Source organism: Chionomys nivalis, chromosome 4, assembly GCF_950005125.1.
Source record: "Chionomys nivalis chromosome 4, mChiNiv1.1, whole genome shotgun sequence".
NCBI lineage: Eukaryota > Metazoa > Chordata > Mammalia > Rodentia > Cricetidae > Chionomys > Chionomys nivalis.
In genome coordinates, this window is record NC_080089.1 from 118,890,228 (window position 1) to 118,904,698 (window position 14,471).

At 41.4% G+C, this 14,471-nt stretch overlaps 1 protein-coding gene across 1 annotated transcript in view; it reads left to right on the forward strand.

Annotated features, from left to right (window-relative positions):
• Window positions 1-14,471, forward strand: part of Kif15 (kinesin family member 15) — a 68,626-nt gene that overhangs the window by 35,802 nt on the left and 18,353 nt on the right. Inside the window, exons 18-27 of the mRNA XM_057767306.1 lie at window positions 881-988; window positions 1,421-1,526; window positions 2,771-2,936; window positions 4,254-4,404; window positions 4,563-4,648; window positions 5,761-5,830; window positions 6,587-6,673; window positions 7,974-8,078; window positions 8,939-9,061; window positions 11,487-11,633. Coding sequence (XP_057623289.1) covers window positions 881-988; window positions 1,421-1,526; window positions 2,771-2,936; window positions 4,254-4,404; window positions 4,563-4,648; window positions 5,761-5,830; window positions 6,587-6,673; window positions 7,974-8,078; window positions 8,939-9,061; window positions 11,487-11,633 — 1,149 coding nt within the window. The remainder of the gene's footprint in view (window positions 1-880; window positions 989-1,420; window positions 1,527-2,770; window positions 2,937-4,253; window positions 4,405-4,562; window positions 4,649-5,760; window positions 5,831-6,586; window positions 6,674-7,973; window positions 8,079-8,938; window positions 9,062-11,486; window positions 11,634-14,471) is intronic.

Sequence of the window (14,471 nt, forward strand, 5' to 3'; positions counted from 1 at the left end):
ATGTAGAGGCCTTTATAATTTATTTCATACATACATTTTATATACATATATGTGTATATATAGTATACATATATAATTACCAACCAAGCCATCTATCCAACGCTTTTATTTGCTTGTTTATTTATATATTTGGGGGGGGAATGGTTTCCCTGTTCAGACTGGCCTTGAACTCAGAGATCTGACTGCCTCTGCCTCCCATGCCATACCAGCTAGGGCTCTGTTATTTATTTATTTGGGTTTTTTGAAACAGGGTTTCTCCGTAGCTTTTTGGTTCCTGTCCTGGAACTAGCTCTTGTAGACCAGGCTGGCTTCGAACTCAGAGAGATCTGCCTGCCTCTGCCTCCCGAGTGCTGGGATTAAAGGCGTGCACCACCACCGCCCGGCGGGCTCTGTAATTTAATTCCGGGTTGAATATTAGCCACTTTTCTTTGTGTTTGAATTTATCCATTTTGATCATTCACAAACATAATTTTGAAACATATGTATAATCAGAATAGCCTTGAAGTTTTCTGCCTCCAGCAGTCCTTTGCTATGTTTGCTTCTATAAGGGTTTGAGTTTATTTTGCTTTGGTTTTTTTTTTTTTTTTTTTTTTTTGTCTCTTTAATCAAAAAGAAATCAGGCAGGAGAGTTCTCTCAGCAGTTAGGCTGCTTTTTAGAGTACCTAGGTTCAATTCCCAGCACCCACCCAGTGGCTTACAACTTCCTGATATTCGAGCTGCAGATTCTCTAGCCCCCTCTTCTGCACCCGTGGGCATTGGGCATGCACTTGGTACTCAGATGTGTATTCACGCAAAACACCCGTCCCTAAAACTTTTATAAAATTAATAGTTTTGAAATTCTATGAAAGGCCTTTTTGATGATTGAAGTGTATTGATGCAGGAACAACTGAGCGCTCTTCAAGTCAAGCTGGATGAAGAAGAACACAAAAACCTGAAACTTCAGCAGACTGTTGACAAACTGGAGCACCACTCAACACAGATGCAGGAGGTGAGGGTCGGAGTGCAGCCGCAGGAGGCTGAGAGAGCGCTGTGAGATGGGGCATCCCATCCCTACCTTTGCAGTTCTTTTCGTTTTTCCTTAGTAAATTTATAGTCAGACCCCATTGCCCTCCAAAACACTGCCAGATAAAAATTCCCTTACCAAGCACTAGTGAACTTTCTGAACCCTCTGCTATAGCAGTGAGACAGACATTCATTGTCTTTGAATCACTTAGTAAAGTATAGAAGTGGACGGTTTGTTTAAAGACATCAGAACGGGTCTGTTCACATCTTACGCTGATTTTGGATTGTGTCAGGCATTTCATGATCGTTCATCTTGTTTTGTCTTGTCATTGCCTTTAAAGCTAGACATTAAATACAGAAACGCATGACTTGCATTGCTTTAGCCTACTTTTCCAGGATGTTCACTTTTTTCCCAAAGCTTTTTTCATCAGAAAGAAGTGATTGGACCAAACAGCAACAAGACTATCTTGCACAGTTGAATGACCTTGAAAAACAGCTTCAGGATACTCACACTAAGAACGACTGTAAGTCTGGACAGTGAGGACATTAGCTCAGTATCTTTTTTGATCATTTAAATGAACTTTTTTTTCTATTATAAGGGATTGCTTATTTTGTTGTTAGATAATTGATATTGAATTTTCATGGTAAAGGTATAATAAAATAGGTTATAAGACATAATTTTCTTCAAGATTACTCACAAATAAACGTTACGAGTGTTTACTTAAAGTTTATCTAAGAGTTGGGAGATGGCTCCATTGCCTCACGAGTTTGAGGACCTGAAATCAGAACCTAGAACCCACATGAAAAGCTGGGCATCTGTTAGCCCAGTGATGTCAAGATGGAGGGCAAGACGAGCAGATCTCAGCTCTCTGGGCAGCTTACCCGACCTACGTCGGGAAGCTCTAGGTCAGTGAAAGACTCTGTGTCCAACAAAAGCGGGAGAAGCACCCGAGCACTGATGTCCACATCTGTGAAGTGTCTCTTTTGAAAGCTGGGTTGCGCTAATGTTGACAAAGTAAAGCAGAAATTATTTATATACATTTCTAGGTGTGAGTCTCCTACTTCTTTCACTTTATTTTTCTCTTTATCAAAGCATTTTCAAATAAGCCAGGAAATCCAGGACTTAGGTGAATTCAGGAGATTCAGGAGTTCAAAGTCATCCTTGACTGCACAGCAAATTGGAGATTGGCCTGGGATGCATGAGACCCTGTCTCCAAAATATTTTCGGTAGTTTGCAGTAGCTCTAGTTTTAAGTTGGAGTTTCCTTTTGAGACTGGAAGTGTCTAACCCATGTTGAAAAACTCTGGTATATTACTAAGCATTTTCAACAGCTAAGAGTACACTGGTTCAGATAGTTAAATATCATGAGTTTTTCTTATGTTAGTAGTATTGTTGCATGTTCTACAAGAAAAAATGTTCTTAAAATGTCAAGTGACCTAAAAACGAGGAACAGATGTTAAGATTTTCTGTTTGAGCAGCATTGTTGGAACAGCTGGGTGGTATCCCACGCCTGTAATTCTAGCACTCAGGAAGTGGAAGCAGGAAGGTGAGGAGCTCAGGGCTATCCTTGCTACACAGTAAAAGTAAGGCCAGCCTGGGGCAAAAGAAATGGAGGTGCAGCCATGAACTAAGGTGAGGAAGAAATGAGATCTTAGTGTTTAGTGCTCAGTTGTCGATGCTTGTCTTGGCGATGGTGAGGTCATATTTATTTGCCTGCTTTATACAAGGTAAAGGAACCTGTTGAGAGCTTGATTTCTTTGATTTCCAGTTTTGAAATGTGAGGTCCATGACTTACGAATCGTTCTTCACTCCGCTGACAAAGAACTTTCTGTGGTGAAACTGGAGTATAGCACGTTCAAAGAGAGCCAAGAGAAAGAACTAAACCAGCTTTCTGAAAGACACATGCAGGTTCAGCTTCAGCTGGACAACACCAGGTAGACCTGTTCTCTGTTGGTTCACGGTGTCTGCTTTGTTGTTATCAATACTACCTGAAGTATTAGAAGCCCAACACACACTGCATAAGCCAGTAACATTGTAATTTATTAATAATTTATTACAAGTACACTGTGTTTTTTAATATCCAGTTGGCTTCATTATAAACTGGCTTTGAGATTTTTTTTTTAATTTAGTTGGGGGCGTGCAGGGGCAGGTTGTTCAAGACAGGGTTTCTCTGTGTAACAGCCCTGGCTGTCCTGAAACTCACTCTGTAGACCAGGCTGTCCTTGTTTTTCCGAGACAAGCTCTCACTATGTAGCTTTGAATAGTCTGGAACTCATTCTGCTTCCTGAGTGCTGGTATTAAAGGCAAGTGCCACCACGTCTGACCTAACCTCATTAAATCTTAATTTCCTTTGTTTGTGAGGCTAGAACTAGATCAGAAATGTAAAGAATCTACCGAGCTATGTATGCATTTTGTGCTAAATTAAAAGCAGTGATTATCCTAGTGGTACTGGTCAAAATGTAGAGTTGTTCTGAGTGTCTGTTTCTACAGTGAGCCAAACCAGGCTGCTTATTCCCCGACACACAGTGACTGCTCGTGCTTCTGGATGGTAGAGCACAGCACTACCTACTTGTCAGCATTGTCTGTACCGTGGATACGTGCACAGGACCCCTCTCTGCCTACTTCTTCATTCTCTTTGTAAGGTGCTGCTTCTGCCCTCCTTCATTGCACAGGAGAGGGTTCTGCATCTGGTTAGCTCTGTGTCGGCCAGGACACCTGCCTTGCATAGTTCAGAGATGAGATTATTGGTTCTCTTTTGGATGACTGCTGGATGCTGCATAAGATGCAGTGTGTTGGGGAAAGGAGCAAGAGGGTGTAACTGAACAAGCAACAAGTACATCTTTTCTGGGGTTATAATCTCTCTTGGTTAGGAAGAAGCCATAGATTCTATTATAACATCTTCCTAGACTTTGTCATAAATGGCTGGCGTTGAATTTTTGACAAATCATGAAAATTAGTAAGTGGCTAGTGCATAGCTAGAAACACTCAAGTGAACCTCAATTGTCAGCTAGCTAATAAATCTCCAGCCAGTTAGCCACGTGAGCAAGGACATGGAGGAGATGCTTCAGGGTGACACTCCCTTTCCATCCTGTCTTCTGGTAGTGGTGCTCACATGAGTACCGAGGGCATTCCACACTAGACCGACAGCTCTCTGTCGAATGCCAATGGTTTCTGATACACAAACCCGAACTTGAGAAAATCTGACTTATAGAAGCAGATGTTCATACTTTCCGTTTATCTTGCTGGTAAAGATTAGAAAATGAAAAACTGCTCAAGAGCCAAGCCTGCCTGCAGGATTCCTACGATAACTTACAAGAAGTAATGAAATTTGAAATTGACCAACTTTCAAAAAAACTCCAGAGCTGCAAACAAGAAAATGAAACTTTGAAGTCTGATCTGCATGTAAGTGATGGGCATTGTTATAACTGGTGGCTGTCTCCTGCATCTGTGGTTTCTGTCCATGTCCTCCAACTTCCTGTACCAATCGCAGTGCTTGTTGTTTGATAGCCGCCTGATACTCATAGCTGCCGCTTCAAGCCTAATCTACAATTGTCTTTTAGAATTTGATGGAGCTTTTCGATGCAGAAAAAGAACGCAACAACAAATTATCATTACAGTTTGAAGAAGATAAAGAAAATAGCTCTAAGTGAGTGCTGTTAATTCTTCCCATTGATTAGAATATTGTTCAATACTACATTCTTTATCTCGCTTTGGGGAACTTTAGGGTCTCACTGTCTAGCATAGGCTGGCCTTAAACCTGCAGTCCCCCTGCCTGGGTCTCCCGTGTGCTGGAAATACAGACTTGCACCACTGTGCACAGCTTTCAGCTTGTGGTTTTCTCATTAACACCCTGTGGAGAGTTATTTTCAGTTGGGCTGTAGTTACCTGGGGTTGATGCTTCTACCCTAGTAGCTGATGGTGATCGGTGATCTGTAAGTAAGTCACAGTATGAGCTATATGACTAATTATCTTTTTGTTTATTTTGTTGTTTTGGGGGTTAGTTGGTTGGTTGCTTGCTTTTTTTGTTTTGTTTTTTTTTTTGAGACAGGGTCTCCCTATGTAGTCATGCATGACCTGGAACTCACAGAGATTCACTTGCCTGCCTCTGCTTCCTGAGTGCTGGGATTAATATACACCACACCAGGCTTCTGATTATCCTTTTATTTCTGGGGGGTAGGGGATGACTTTTACTTTTTCCCCCCAGACTCTCATTAGGTCTCTCCCTCTCTCCAAGTTCTTTTTCTTTCTATTTCAGTGAGTCTGTCAGTAATCTCATGATCACACTAGGGAGATAGCTATTTTTCAATTTCTATTTATAGTGTTCTTTATGACTATTCTTGGTCCTGATACACAGTGAAGGCAGAACATGGCACCTAGTAGGGATATAGTAGGGATGTGCTAGCATTTAGACAGAGCCAGTGAGGTCTGTGCCGTAGGTGCTCGAATGCGTAGAGTGAACCAGTGAAAGAGACATCCCTGTGGTCATGGACCTCACGTCTGTCTCAGACAGGTGGCAGTGAATACTGTGAGCTGTGTTTGGGTTATCAAATACCAAACACTGAAGAGAAGTAAAGAACTGTGGCACAAAAATAATTCCTTACTAAACATTGTTAGCAGATACATTCAGCTTTCTTCCCTCCGTGGGGATACGCTCTCTAACGCAGGATTTGCCTGGTAGACTTCATTTGCGTGGCATTTATCTCTTCTGGGCATGCACAGCACACTCAGTTCATGTTTCCTTAACTTTTTTTTCTCTAGAGAAATCTTAAAAGTTCTAGAGGCTGTGCGTCAGGAGAAACAGAAAGAGATGGCCAAATGTGAACAGCAGGTGGGATTTTATTTTTACTCAATTATCCTAGAATTTGGAATTTGTAAATTTTATTTCTGAACTCTAAAGAAGAAAGTGTTTCCGCTTTCAGTGTTAGAAATCATTAATAAAAATTTTGACTAGGGTGTTTTGTTTTGTTTTTTGTGAAGGTTTAGACTTAGACTTCTGCCACCGAGGTGCATCCTTAGACCTTATTTGTTTCGTTTGTTGTTTGTTTCTGAGACAGGGCATCTCTGTAACCCTGGCTGGCCTGGAACTAGCTATGTGGATCAAACAGGTCTTCAGCTCAGAGTGCTGCAATTAAAGGCATGTGTCGCCACACGTGGCCACTTTTGGTTTTTGAGACAGGGTCACACTGGCTACCCTGAAATGCGCACTTCATAGCCCACGTTTTCCCTGAACTCAGATCCTCCTAGCCCTGCCTTCCAAGCACTTGGATTTTTGCATGCAGTAGGAATCTGTTTCTGTTAGTATTTTTAATTTTCCTTTATTATTGCTGTGCACCCCGTCGCGTGTCTGTCTGTCTGTCTGTGTAGCTCTGAGGACAGCTACTCCCCATCTCACCAACTCTTTCTGACTCCCAGGTGGTTATAATGAGAGCAGCTGGGCTCACTTAGTAGAAACCACAAAACCACTCCAGGCCTTGTTCCTTGTTAGTTCAGACTCTGTAATGTGCAAAGTAATTATCAGCCTGTTTTGTTGTTTTTAAATGTGTGTGATTGAATTATTTTCTAAGACTGTTTGTTTTCCCCACAGATGGCAAAAGTACAGAAACTAGAAGAAAGCTTGCTTGCTACTGAAAACGTGATCAGTTCTCTGGAAAAGTCTAGAGATTCGGACAAGGTAGGTAAAGTCTGAGTTTTATACTTCTACATTTTGTTTATTTTTGGTGTTGTGTGTTTAGTTTTAGAGCCCTGATCTCTGTGTAGCCCTACCTGACTTTGAAATCACAATCCTTTTACCTAAGTATCTGGGATACAGGTGCATCATTCCTGTCTCCTGAACTATTTCCTACCTCAGGATGACTTACAGACTGGTCCATGTACATCTGAGGCATTTTTTTTTTCTTTAAAACAAGATCTCACCATGTAATCCTGAATGGCTTGGAACTTACGATATAGACCAGACTGGCCTCAGACTCACAGAGATCCCCGTCTTTGCCTCCTTAGCACTGAGACTGTGCATGTACGCCGGCGTGTCCAGCGTACACTGTTCCTCTACACACGCCTGCATGTCAGCGTACACTGTTCCTCTAGAGGCTGTGAAACACCTCCTCCTTTCAGCTAGAATCCTGCTGTGACGCTGACACTTTTTTACTGACGATAAGTTCATGACACACAGTCTCAGTCCTTATTGTTGGCTTCACCAGAATAATAAAAGTGGTTTGTCTGTCCAAATATAAAAATGAACATAACAGTCTACACCTACCATACCAGGTCTTAGGAGACAGAGGCAAGAAGGGTAGTAGTTAAGAGGCCAGCCTGAGCTACATAAAGATTTGGAAGCTAACCTGAGCTACGTGGTGAAACCCTGCCTCAAAAAGAAATAAGTAAAAATTTAAAAGAAAAAAAGGTTGTGGAAGGTAGAGTATTATATAATATTTTGCTAAAGTAAATTGACTTCCTTTCTTGCCATTAGGAAACAGAAATGGTTTGTGTGTTAGCTACTTTTCTTTTCTTTTTTTTTTTTGGTTTTTTTTCGAGACAGGGTTTCTCTGTAGCTTTGGTGCCCATCCCAGAACTAACTCTTGTAGACCAGGCTCGAACTCCCAGAGATCCGCCTGCCTCTGCCTCCCGAGTGCTGGGATTAAAGGCGTGCGCCACCACCACCCGGCCTACTTTTCTTATTTATGTGACCAAACAATTCCCCCAAAAAATTTATAGTAGGAAAGATTTATACTTACTCATAGGAGCTCTTTGTAGCTGCTGATTGCATGGCACCTGATAGGGAGCACAGGGGCCGCGGGTAGGAATTAGGACTGTAACCCTAGTACCCACTTCCTCCAGTTCGGCCTTACCTCTGTGAGCTCCCAGAACAGCACCACTAGCTGGCAGTCAAGTGCTCAGACAAGACTGCAACAGTTTATCGTTTAAAATGATCTCCATATCACTAGTTTTGAAGATAATGTTTTTGTCCTTCTCAGGAACTTGTCACTAATCTCATGAACCAAATCCAGGAGTTAAGAACATCAGTTGGTGAAAAATCAGAAACCATAGACACCCTGAAACAAGAACTACAAGACGTCAATGTAAGTTCAGTCAGAATGCCGGTAGCTTTCTCTACAAGTCAAAAGACTGTGGTAGAGTAAGCTCGATTGCAGAAGTTAACACTCAGAGGACTTGTGAGATTGCAGTGGACACACTTTGGGATAGAACATTTGTGTGCCGGGAACCACTGATTAGAAACAAACGATATTGCCGGTAACAGTTAAGGCTAAGGTGGGGCTCCTTATTCGCCTCAAGAAAGGAAGTTACGTTTTAGTTAAATTTGCAGGTGCTTGTCATATGGAATTGTGTCCCTGATCTGAGACCCAATGATACCGTTTCCTGAGGTAGCTTCTCCCTTTGCTTGGCTCAGGGTGAAGGTTTTCATCTGCATCTGTTCTGCTTCAAAGGAACTTGCTTAGCTCCATATTTATCTTCACAAGCAGTCTCTGATGAGATGGCAAAGCCAGCTGGTTTTCTTTAACACCTTTAGAACTGTCCTGTTTGTCCTTGCCATGTACACTAGTCATTAGTTCTTATTCCTTCATTAACACGGTTTGTCGGGCTGGAAAGACGGCTTAGTGGTAAGAGCAACTGCTGCTCTTCCAGAAGACCTAGCCCGTCCTCCTCATTGGGCATCTCACAACCTCCTGTCACTGCAGCCACGTGGATTTGATACCCTCCCTGGGCACCTGCACATATCTGGCATGCAAGTGCACTTGCATACACACACATAAAAATAATGAAACCCAAAACAATAACAAAAACAGCCACCAGGAGTTGCGGGGTTAGCTTGTTAGTCTGGTCCTCACCTCGGAACTAGGATCACTTCTCAGTTGCTGTGATGTACATATGAGCAGACGTCCTGCTGAAAACTTTTGTGCCCTGACTTTATTTTCTGCAGTGTAAGTACAATGTTGCTGTGGCTGAGAAAGAAGAGAGCAAAGAGTTGATCAGGAGACAGGAAGTGGATATCCTGGAACTAAAAGAAACTCTCAGGCTGAGAATCCTCTCAGAGGACATTGAGGTGGGTATTATTATCGTGACACTTTCCTTTTTTCTTTTTCCATCCCTCCCTCTCTTGCCCTCCCTTTCTTCCTCTGTCCCCTCCATCCTTCAAGATAGGATCCTCTCTGTGTAGCACGGGCTGACCTTGAACTCACAGAATTCCACCTGCCACTGCCTCCCAAGTGCTGGGATTAAAGGTGTGTGCCACCGCCAGGCAGCAGTAAAAATTGTTGAGTCCTTGTCACAAAAATAAAATAATGTATCGGAATCTTAAGGAAAAAATTTAGCAAGTGTTAGGCTTATCAGAGAGATTCCAAGTGATGTAAAGGAAGACGTGAGAAGGAAAACACAGAGTTAGCATTGTAGGCATAGAAATTCGTAACTCCAATGCAAATCCCAGTGATGAGACCTGGGTATGGTGGCTTTGCCTTTAATCTCACTATTTGGGAAGCCAGAGTAGGTCTAAATAGAAAGTTCTCTGTCACCCAGGGAGGCTTACACCGTGAGACCTTGTCTTGATAGGAAGGGAGAGAGAGGGGGAATCCAGATATAAGTACACATAATAAAAACTAAACTCACTTGAAATATTTAGTTGTGTATTCAGTTATGATGTATCCAGAGGTGAAACAGAATTCACCTGAGAGAAAGAGTGAATACATGGGAGAATGTAGGATAGCAAGTTCCTCTGTGTGCCTGAGTGTGCGTGTGTGTACGTACGTACGTGTGTGTGTGTGTGTGTGTGTGTGTGTGTGTGTGTTTATGGGTTGTGTGTGGAAGCCAGAGATCAACCACAGGTTTAATTTTTCAGGCACCATCAATCCTGTTTTTTTGAGATAAATTCTTACTGTTCTGTGGAACTCACTGCTTAGGCTAGGCTGTCCAGCCTGTGAGCCCCAGGCATCGTCCTGTCTCTACCTCCCGGGTGTCGGGATTAGGGGCCTGCCGTTCTGCCCAGCCTTTTACATGAGTGCTAGGAACTGAATTCTAGTCTTCATGATTGTACTCGTTTCCTTCCTGTTGCTATGATGAAACACTCTGAAAACAAGTTAGATGGAAAGTTCCTGTTTGTCTTATATTCCCAGATCACAACACTTCGTTGAGGGAAGTCAGAGCAGATGCCAAAGCAGAAACCATAGAGGAATGCAACTCATTCCCTGCCTAGTGATGGTGTTACCCACAGTGAGCTTACCTGAAGACATATCCACAGGCAATCTAATGGCAGCTTTCCAACTTAGGCTTTCCTCTTAGATGACTCCGTTGTATCAAATTAACAAGCTCACTAGGATATATGGGAAGATTTTATTGCCTGAATTATCTTTCCAGTCCCTTGGGTTCTCTTTTTATTTATTTATTTTTAAAGATTTTCTTTTCTAGTTATGTTATGTGTGGGTGTATGTAGTACTCTTGGGGGCCAGAAGGGGCCTTTGGATCTCCTGAAGCGGGATTTATGGTGGTTATGAAATGCCGGATGCGGGTGCTAGAAACCCAACTTCAGTCCTCTGCAAGAACAGCACTTTATTAATAGCTGTTCATCTCTCCAGCCCTGAGATCATCTGTTTAAAACTGTGTGCATATGTCTACGCGGGAAGGAAGGGTGAGCAGATTCTGCTCTGATATGGTCACTACCTGTGCTATGTAAGTGAGAACTACATACGCAGGCATTAGGAATTCTCTCCAACAGCCGGTGCCGTGGTGAATTGTTGCAGCTCTTCTCTGACTGCCTGGGCTGAAGACATCTTTAACAGCTGTTTACCTTCTAGAATATGAAGCCCAGAATCAGGCTGAGGATATGGCTCTGTGGATAAGATGCTTGCGGCATAAGCATAAAGACCCATGTTTGGATCCTCAGCCAATGTAAAAACTGGGCTTAGCAGCTAAATCTGTAACCATAGAGTATAGCGCTAGTGGGCAGAGTCAGACAGATCCAGGGTGCTTGCTGGCCAACCAGTCTAGCCAAGTGGTTTATTCCAGGTCCAGTGAGAGATCTTGTCACACACAAGATAAGGTGTAGAATAATAAAGATGCCTGACGTGACCTCTGACACCTGTACACGTCATATACATATTTACACACACAAGTGCATGCATTGTGTAAATATATATATATATAAGTCCATAAAACTCAATTAATGGGATATTAAGTAAGCTTTGCATCTTGAGTGTTCTCCATGAAAAGATCAACTCTAAATCTCTGAATAGAAAGAGCCTACTACCTAGCCTTACACAGGAGCCTGAATCTGCTGAAATCACGCCTAGGCCTGTTCATTTATGTATCAACTGCCTGCGTTGTCTTGGAATAGTTTAGCCCATAAACTGGAGTGGGGGGATTTTAAAGATTTTTATATGCAACTTTTTTAACTTTAAAAAAATTATAAGAATGCGATGATTTACGAAACAAACACGATAGATATGAACTATTTCCTTTGGAACATTGTTTCCTAACAGAAGGACATGCTGTGTGAAGATCTGGCCCATGCCACTGAGCAGCTGAACACACTCACAGAGGCCTCAAAGAAGCACTCTGGGCTCCTGCAGTCTGCCCAGGAAGAGCTGACCAAGAAGGAGGCACTGATCCAGGAGCTTCAGCACAAGGTGAGGGGCACACTGAGATGAAGGCTCAAGTCATAAACAATCCCACACCAGTTTGGAATTGTGATTAATAGGGTGGTATTTATTTAAAGGGGAATAAACTTACAGATCACCATCCCAGACAACAGCCCTCTGCACATGCAATTAGGAAGAAATCTAGTCGCCGGAACCGGAGCAGGAAGTAAAGAGAGAGAGGAGGGAAGTAGCCGCTTTTTTTAAAGGGAAAGAGACCACGCCCCAATGGGCTGGTATCTCGGCGGCTATTGGCTGGAGGAGCAGAAGGACCTCCCGCAACACCTCCCCCTTTTGTTTAAGTAAGAGAGTTCTAAACCTACTATGAAATTATATACAATAAGTACAAATATCCTATTCTAACTAGCTTCGGTCTTATATAATAAATAGCTTGGCTAAGTCATGAGTCGAAAGTAACTACATTTATATAGTCTTTAACCCCATCAAAGATCTGAGAAGGGAAATAATGTTACCTGAGAATTAGGAAGTGCAATCAAACAACTTCCAAAACATGCAACAAATCACAGAGACAACTAGCTACCTGGGCAATCATCCAAGGTCACATTTGCAGCGTTGAAGCAACCAACTTTGGCTAAGGCCTAGCATAACTGACACACCATTTTCAAAGGCAAGAAACTTGTCAAAACTATCTTACCCTGTCTTGGCAGGATATGACAGTCCTGTTTTTTCCATTCACAGATACTCTGTATTTCTGTCAGTGGTTGAGGTATGGGCATTTCTTTACCCAAAGGCCAGTTCAGCCAAGAAGAAAGGCTCCAGGTGGAGTGTCTTTGGTGCTCAATATTCTCTCGGGAATAGAGCGGTGTTGCCAGGAGCAATTGTGTCTCACTACCACAAAACTCTGAGTTAGATTAAAGGCCATTTTCTACAGCTCTTTGAAGAGGTTGAAGATTATCTATCTATACTGAGTATAATCTCTATGTATCTAAAGAACCTGATTAGTCTAATTATAAATGACAAACTTAGAATACTATTGATCTATATAATTCTCAATACCTATCTACTTAAAGACTAAGACAATAAACAACTGTGAAACAAATGAGGACAATGACCTCCAAATATAAACAATGTACAAATATACATTGCAGTATGGTAAATATATATCAATACACAAACAATATATAAGTATCTTAATCAGAGGTAGAAATGTACACTGCAATATGGTAAATATATACAATATATATCAATACAATATATGTCAATACATAAAAAATGTTTTTAAACAGAGGTAGAAACATACATGCATACAATAGTCAATATAATTTCACTTTGTATCAATATATAAGAATCGATACCAATACATTTGTCTCAAAACAATAACTCACAAGTACCAACAAGTACTAATCTATTATCCCTTTTTTTTTTCTTTTTTTTTTTCTTCAAATGATCCCTGAGCTTATAAAATTCCTTCCCCAACCCTCAACCGTATACCAGTTATAATCAACCCCTAAATGATGTCCCTAAACCCAAGGGCAAACTTTACTGGGAGAGGGGACGTCGTCCTCTAGAGTTACTTCCAGCTGTCATGGGGGCGACGTTCTTTCTGGGGGATCCTGTGAAAGTAAAATGATGGTTAAATTTCAAGATCAATGTCTTTTAAAATTGCAAATAGTCTCTGAGTATTTTGTGCAGGTCTGGCCAGAATGTTGTATAAGATGTGCACCATTTCAGCTAACCAAGTTGGGATCGTCTTGTGCAGCTGGTACCCAAAACAGGTCTTGTAGTAGCGCTATCAGTATCATGACGTCATTTCAACCAGGTGGAGTCGTTGTTATGGGGCCCCATCTTCTTCCTGGAAACTTTAAATGTCACTTCAGGAAAAACTCATTGTTCATTGTGAAAAACTTAAACATTAATCATATAGACATATATATATATATATTCAATGAAAGGCATGATAGATATATTCAATGAAAAGTATGATAGATATGAAGAAAAGCAAAGATGTTTTCTAAACTCATATTTCTTTCTGTCCCCTATCATGGCTCTTGACATGAGACAGAAACTCCAGAAACTCTGGTTTTTTCTCTTACCAACAGACTTGAAATTGGAGAGGAACTGAGCCAGAGTCCAACTTCAAAACCAGCTCTATAAATTTAGAAATATGGTTTAGTATATTTTACTTACACAACTTATTCAGTTTTCTTGATAGTTCCTATTGGGCAGGTATTTTTCTAGCTGTCAGTATCCAAACATCCAGGATCCCTTGAATTTTTCAAAGATGAGTGTTTTCCTGTGGAGATAAGAACAGAACCCTGCCCCCATTCTATATGTTTTTCTTACCACCTGTAGGAATATCATCATTGTGGATGAGTTGTCATTTCTCCTTTCCAAGAGGTTTCTCCTCTTCAAATCGAACCTTTATTAATTTTGATGGTATCCACAATTTTTCTTCTCCTGTGGAAACAAGAGCAAAACCCCTTCCCCAACGTAGCACATCTCCTGGCTTCCATTGAGAGGTCAGCACATCTTTGAAATAAATTGGTTGATTTAGTTCAGCAGACTTTTCCATTATCCAGTGTCTTTCTGCTGCTGTCGTTCCTTTCTCATTAGCGTTAGAAAAATTCAAGGTCAATAAAGCATTATGTAATCTATTTCTGGGGGTATTTTCGGCCCCTTTCTGTTTGTTCAGCATATCCTTTAGAGTACGATTTGATCTTTCTATAACTGCCTGACCTGTGGGATTATGTGGTATACCTGTAATGTGTTTTATATTATAATAAGCAAAAAAGCGTTTCATTTTCTTAGATACATATGCTGGACCATTGTCTGTCTTTATTTGTGCAGGTATACCCATGATGGCCATAA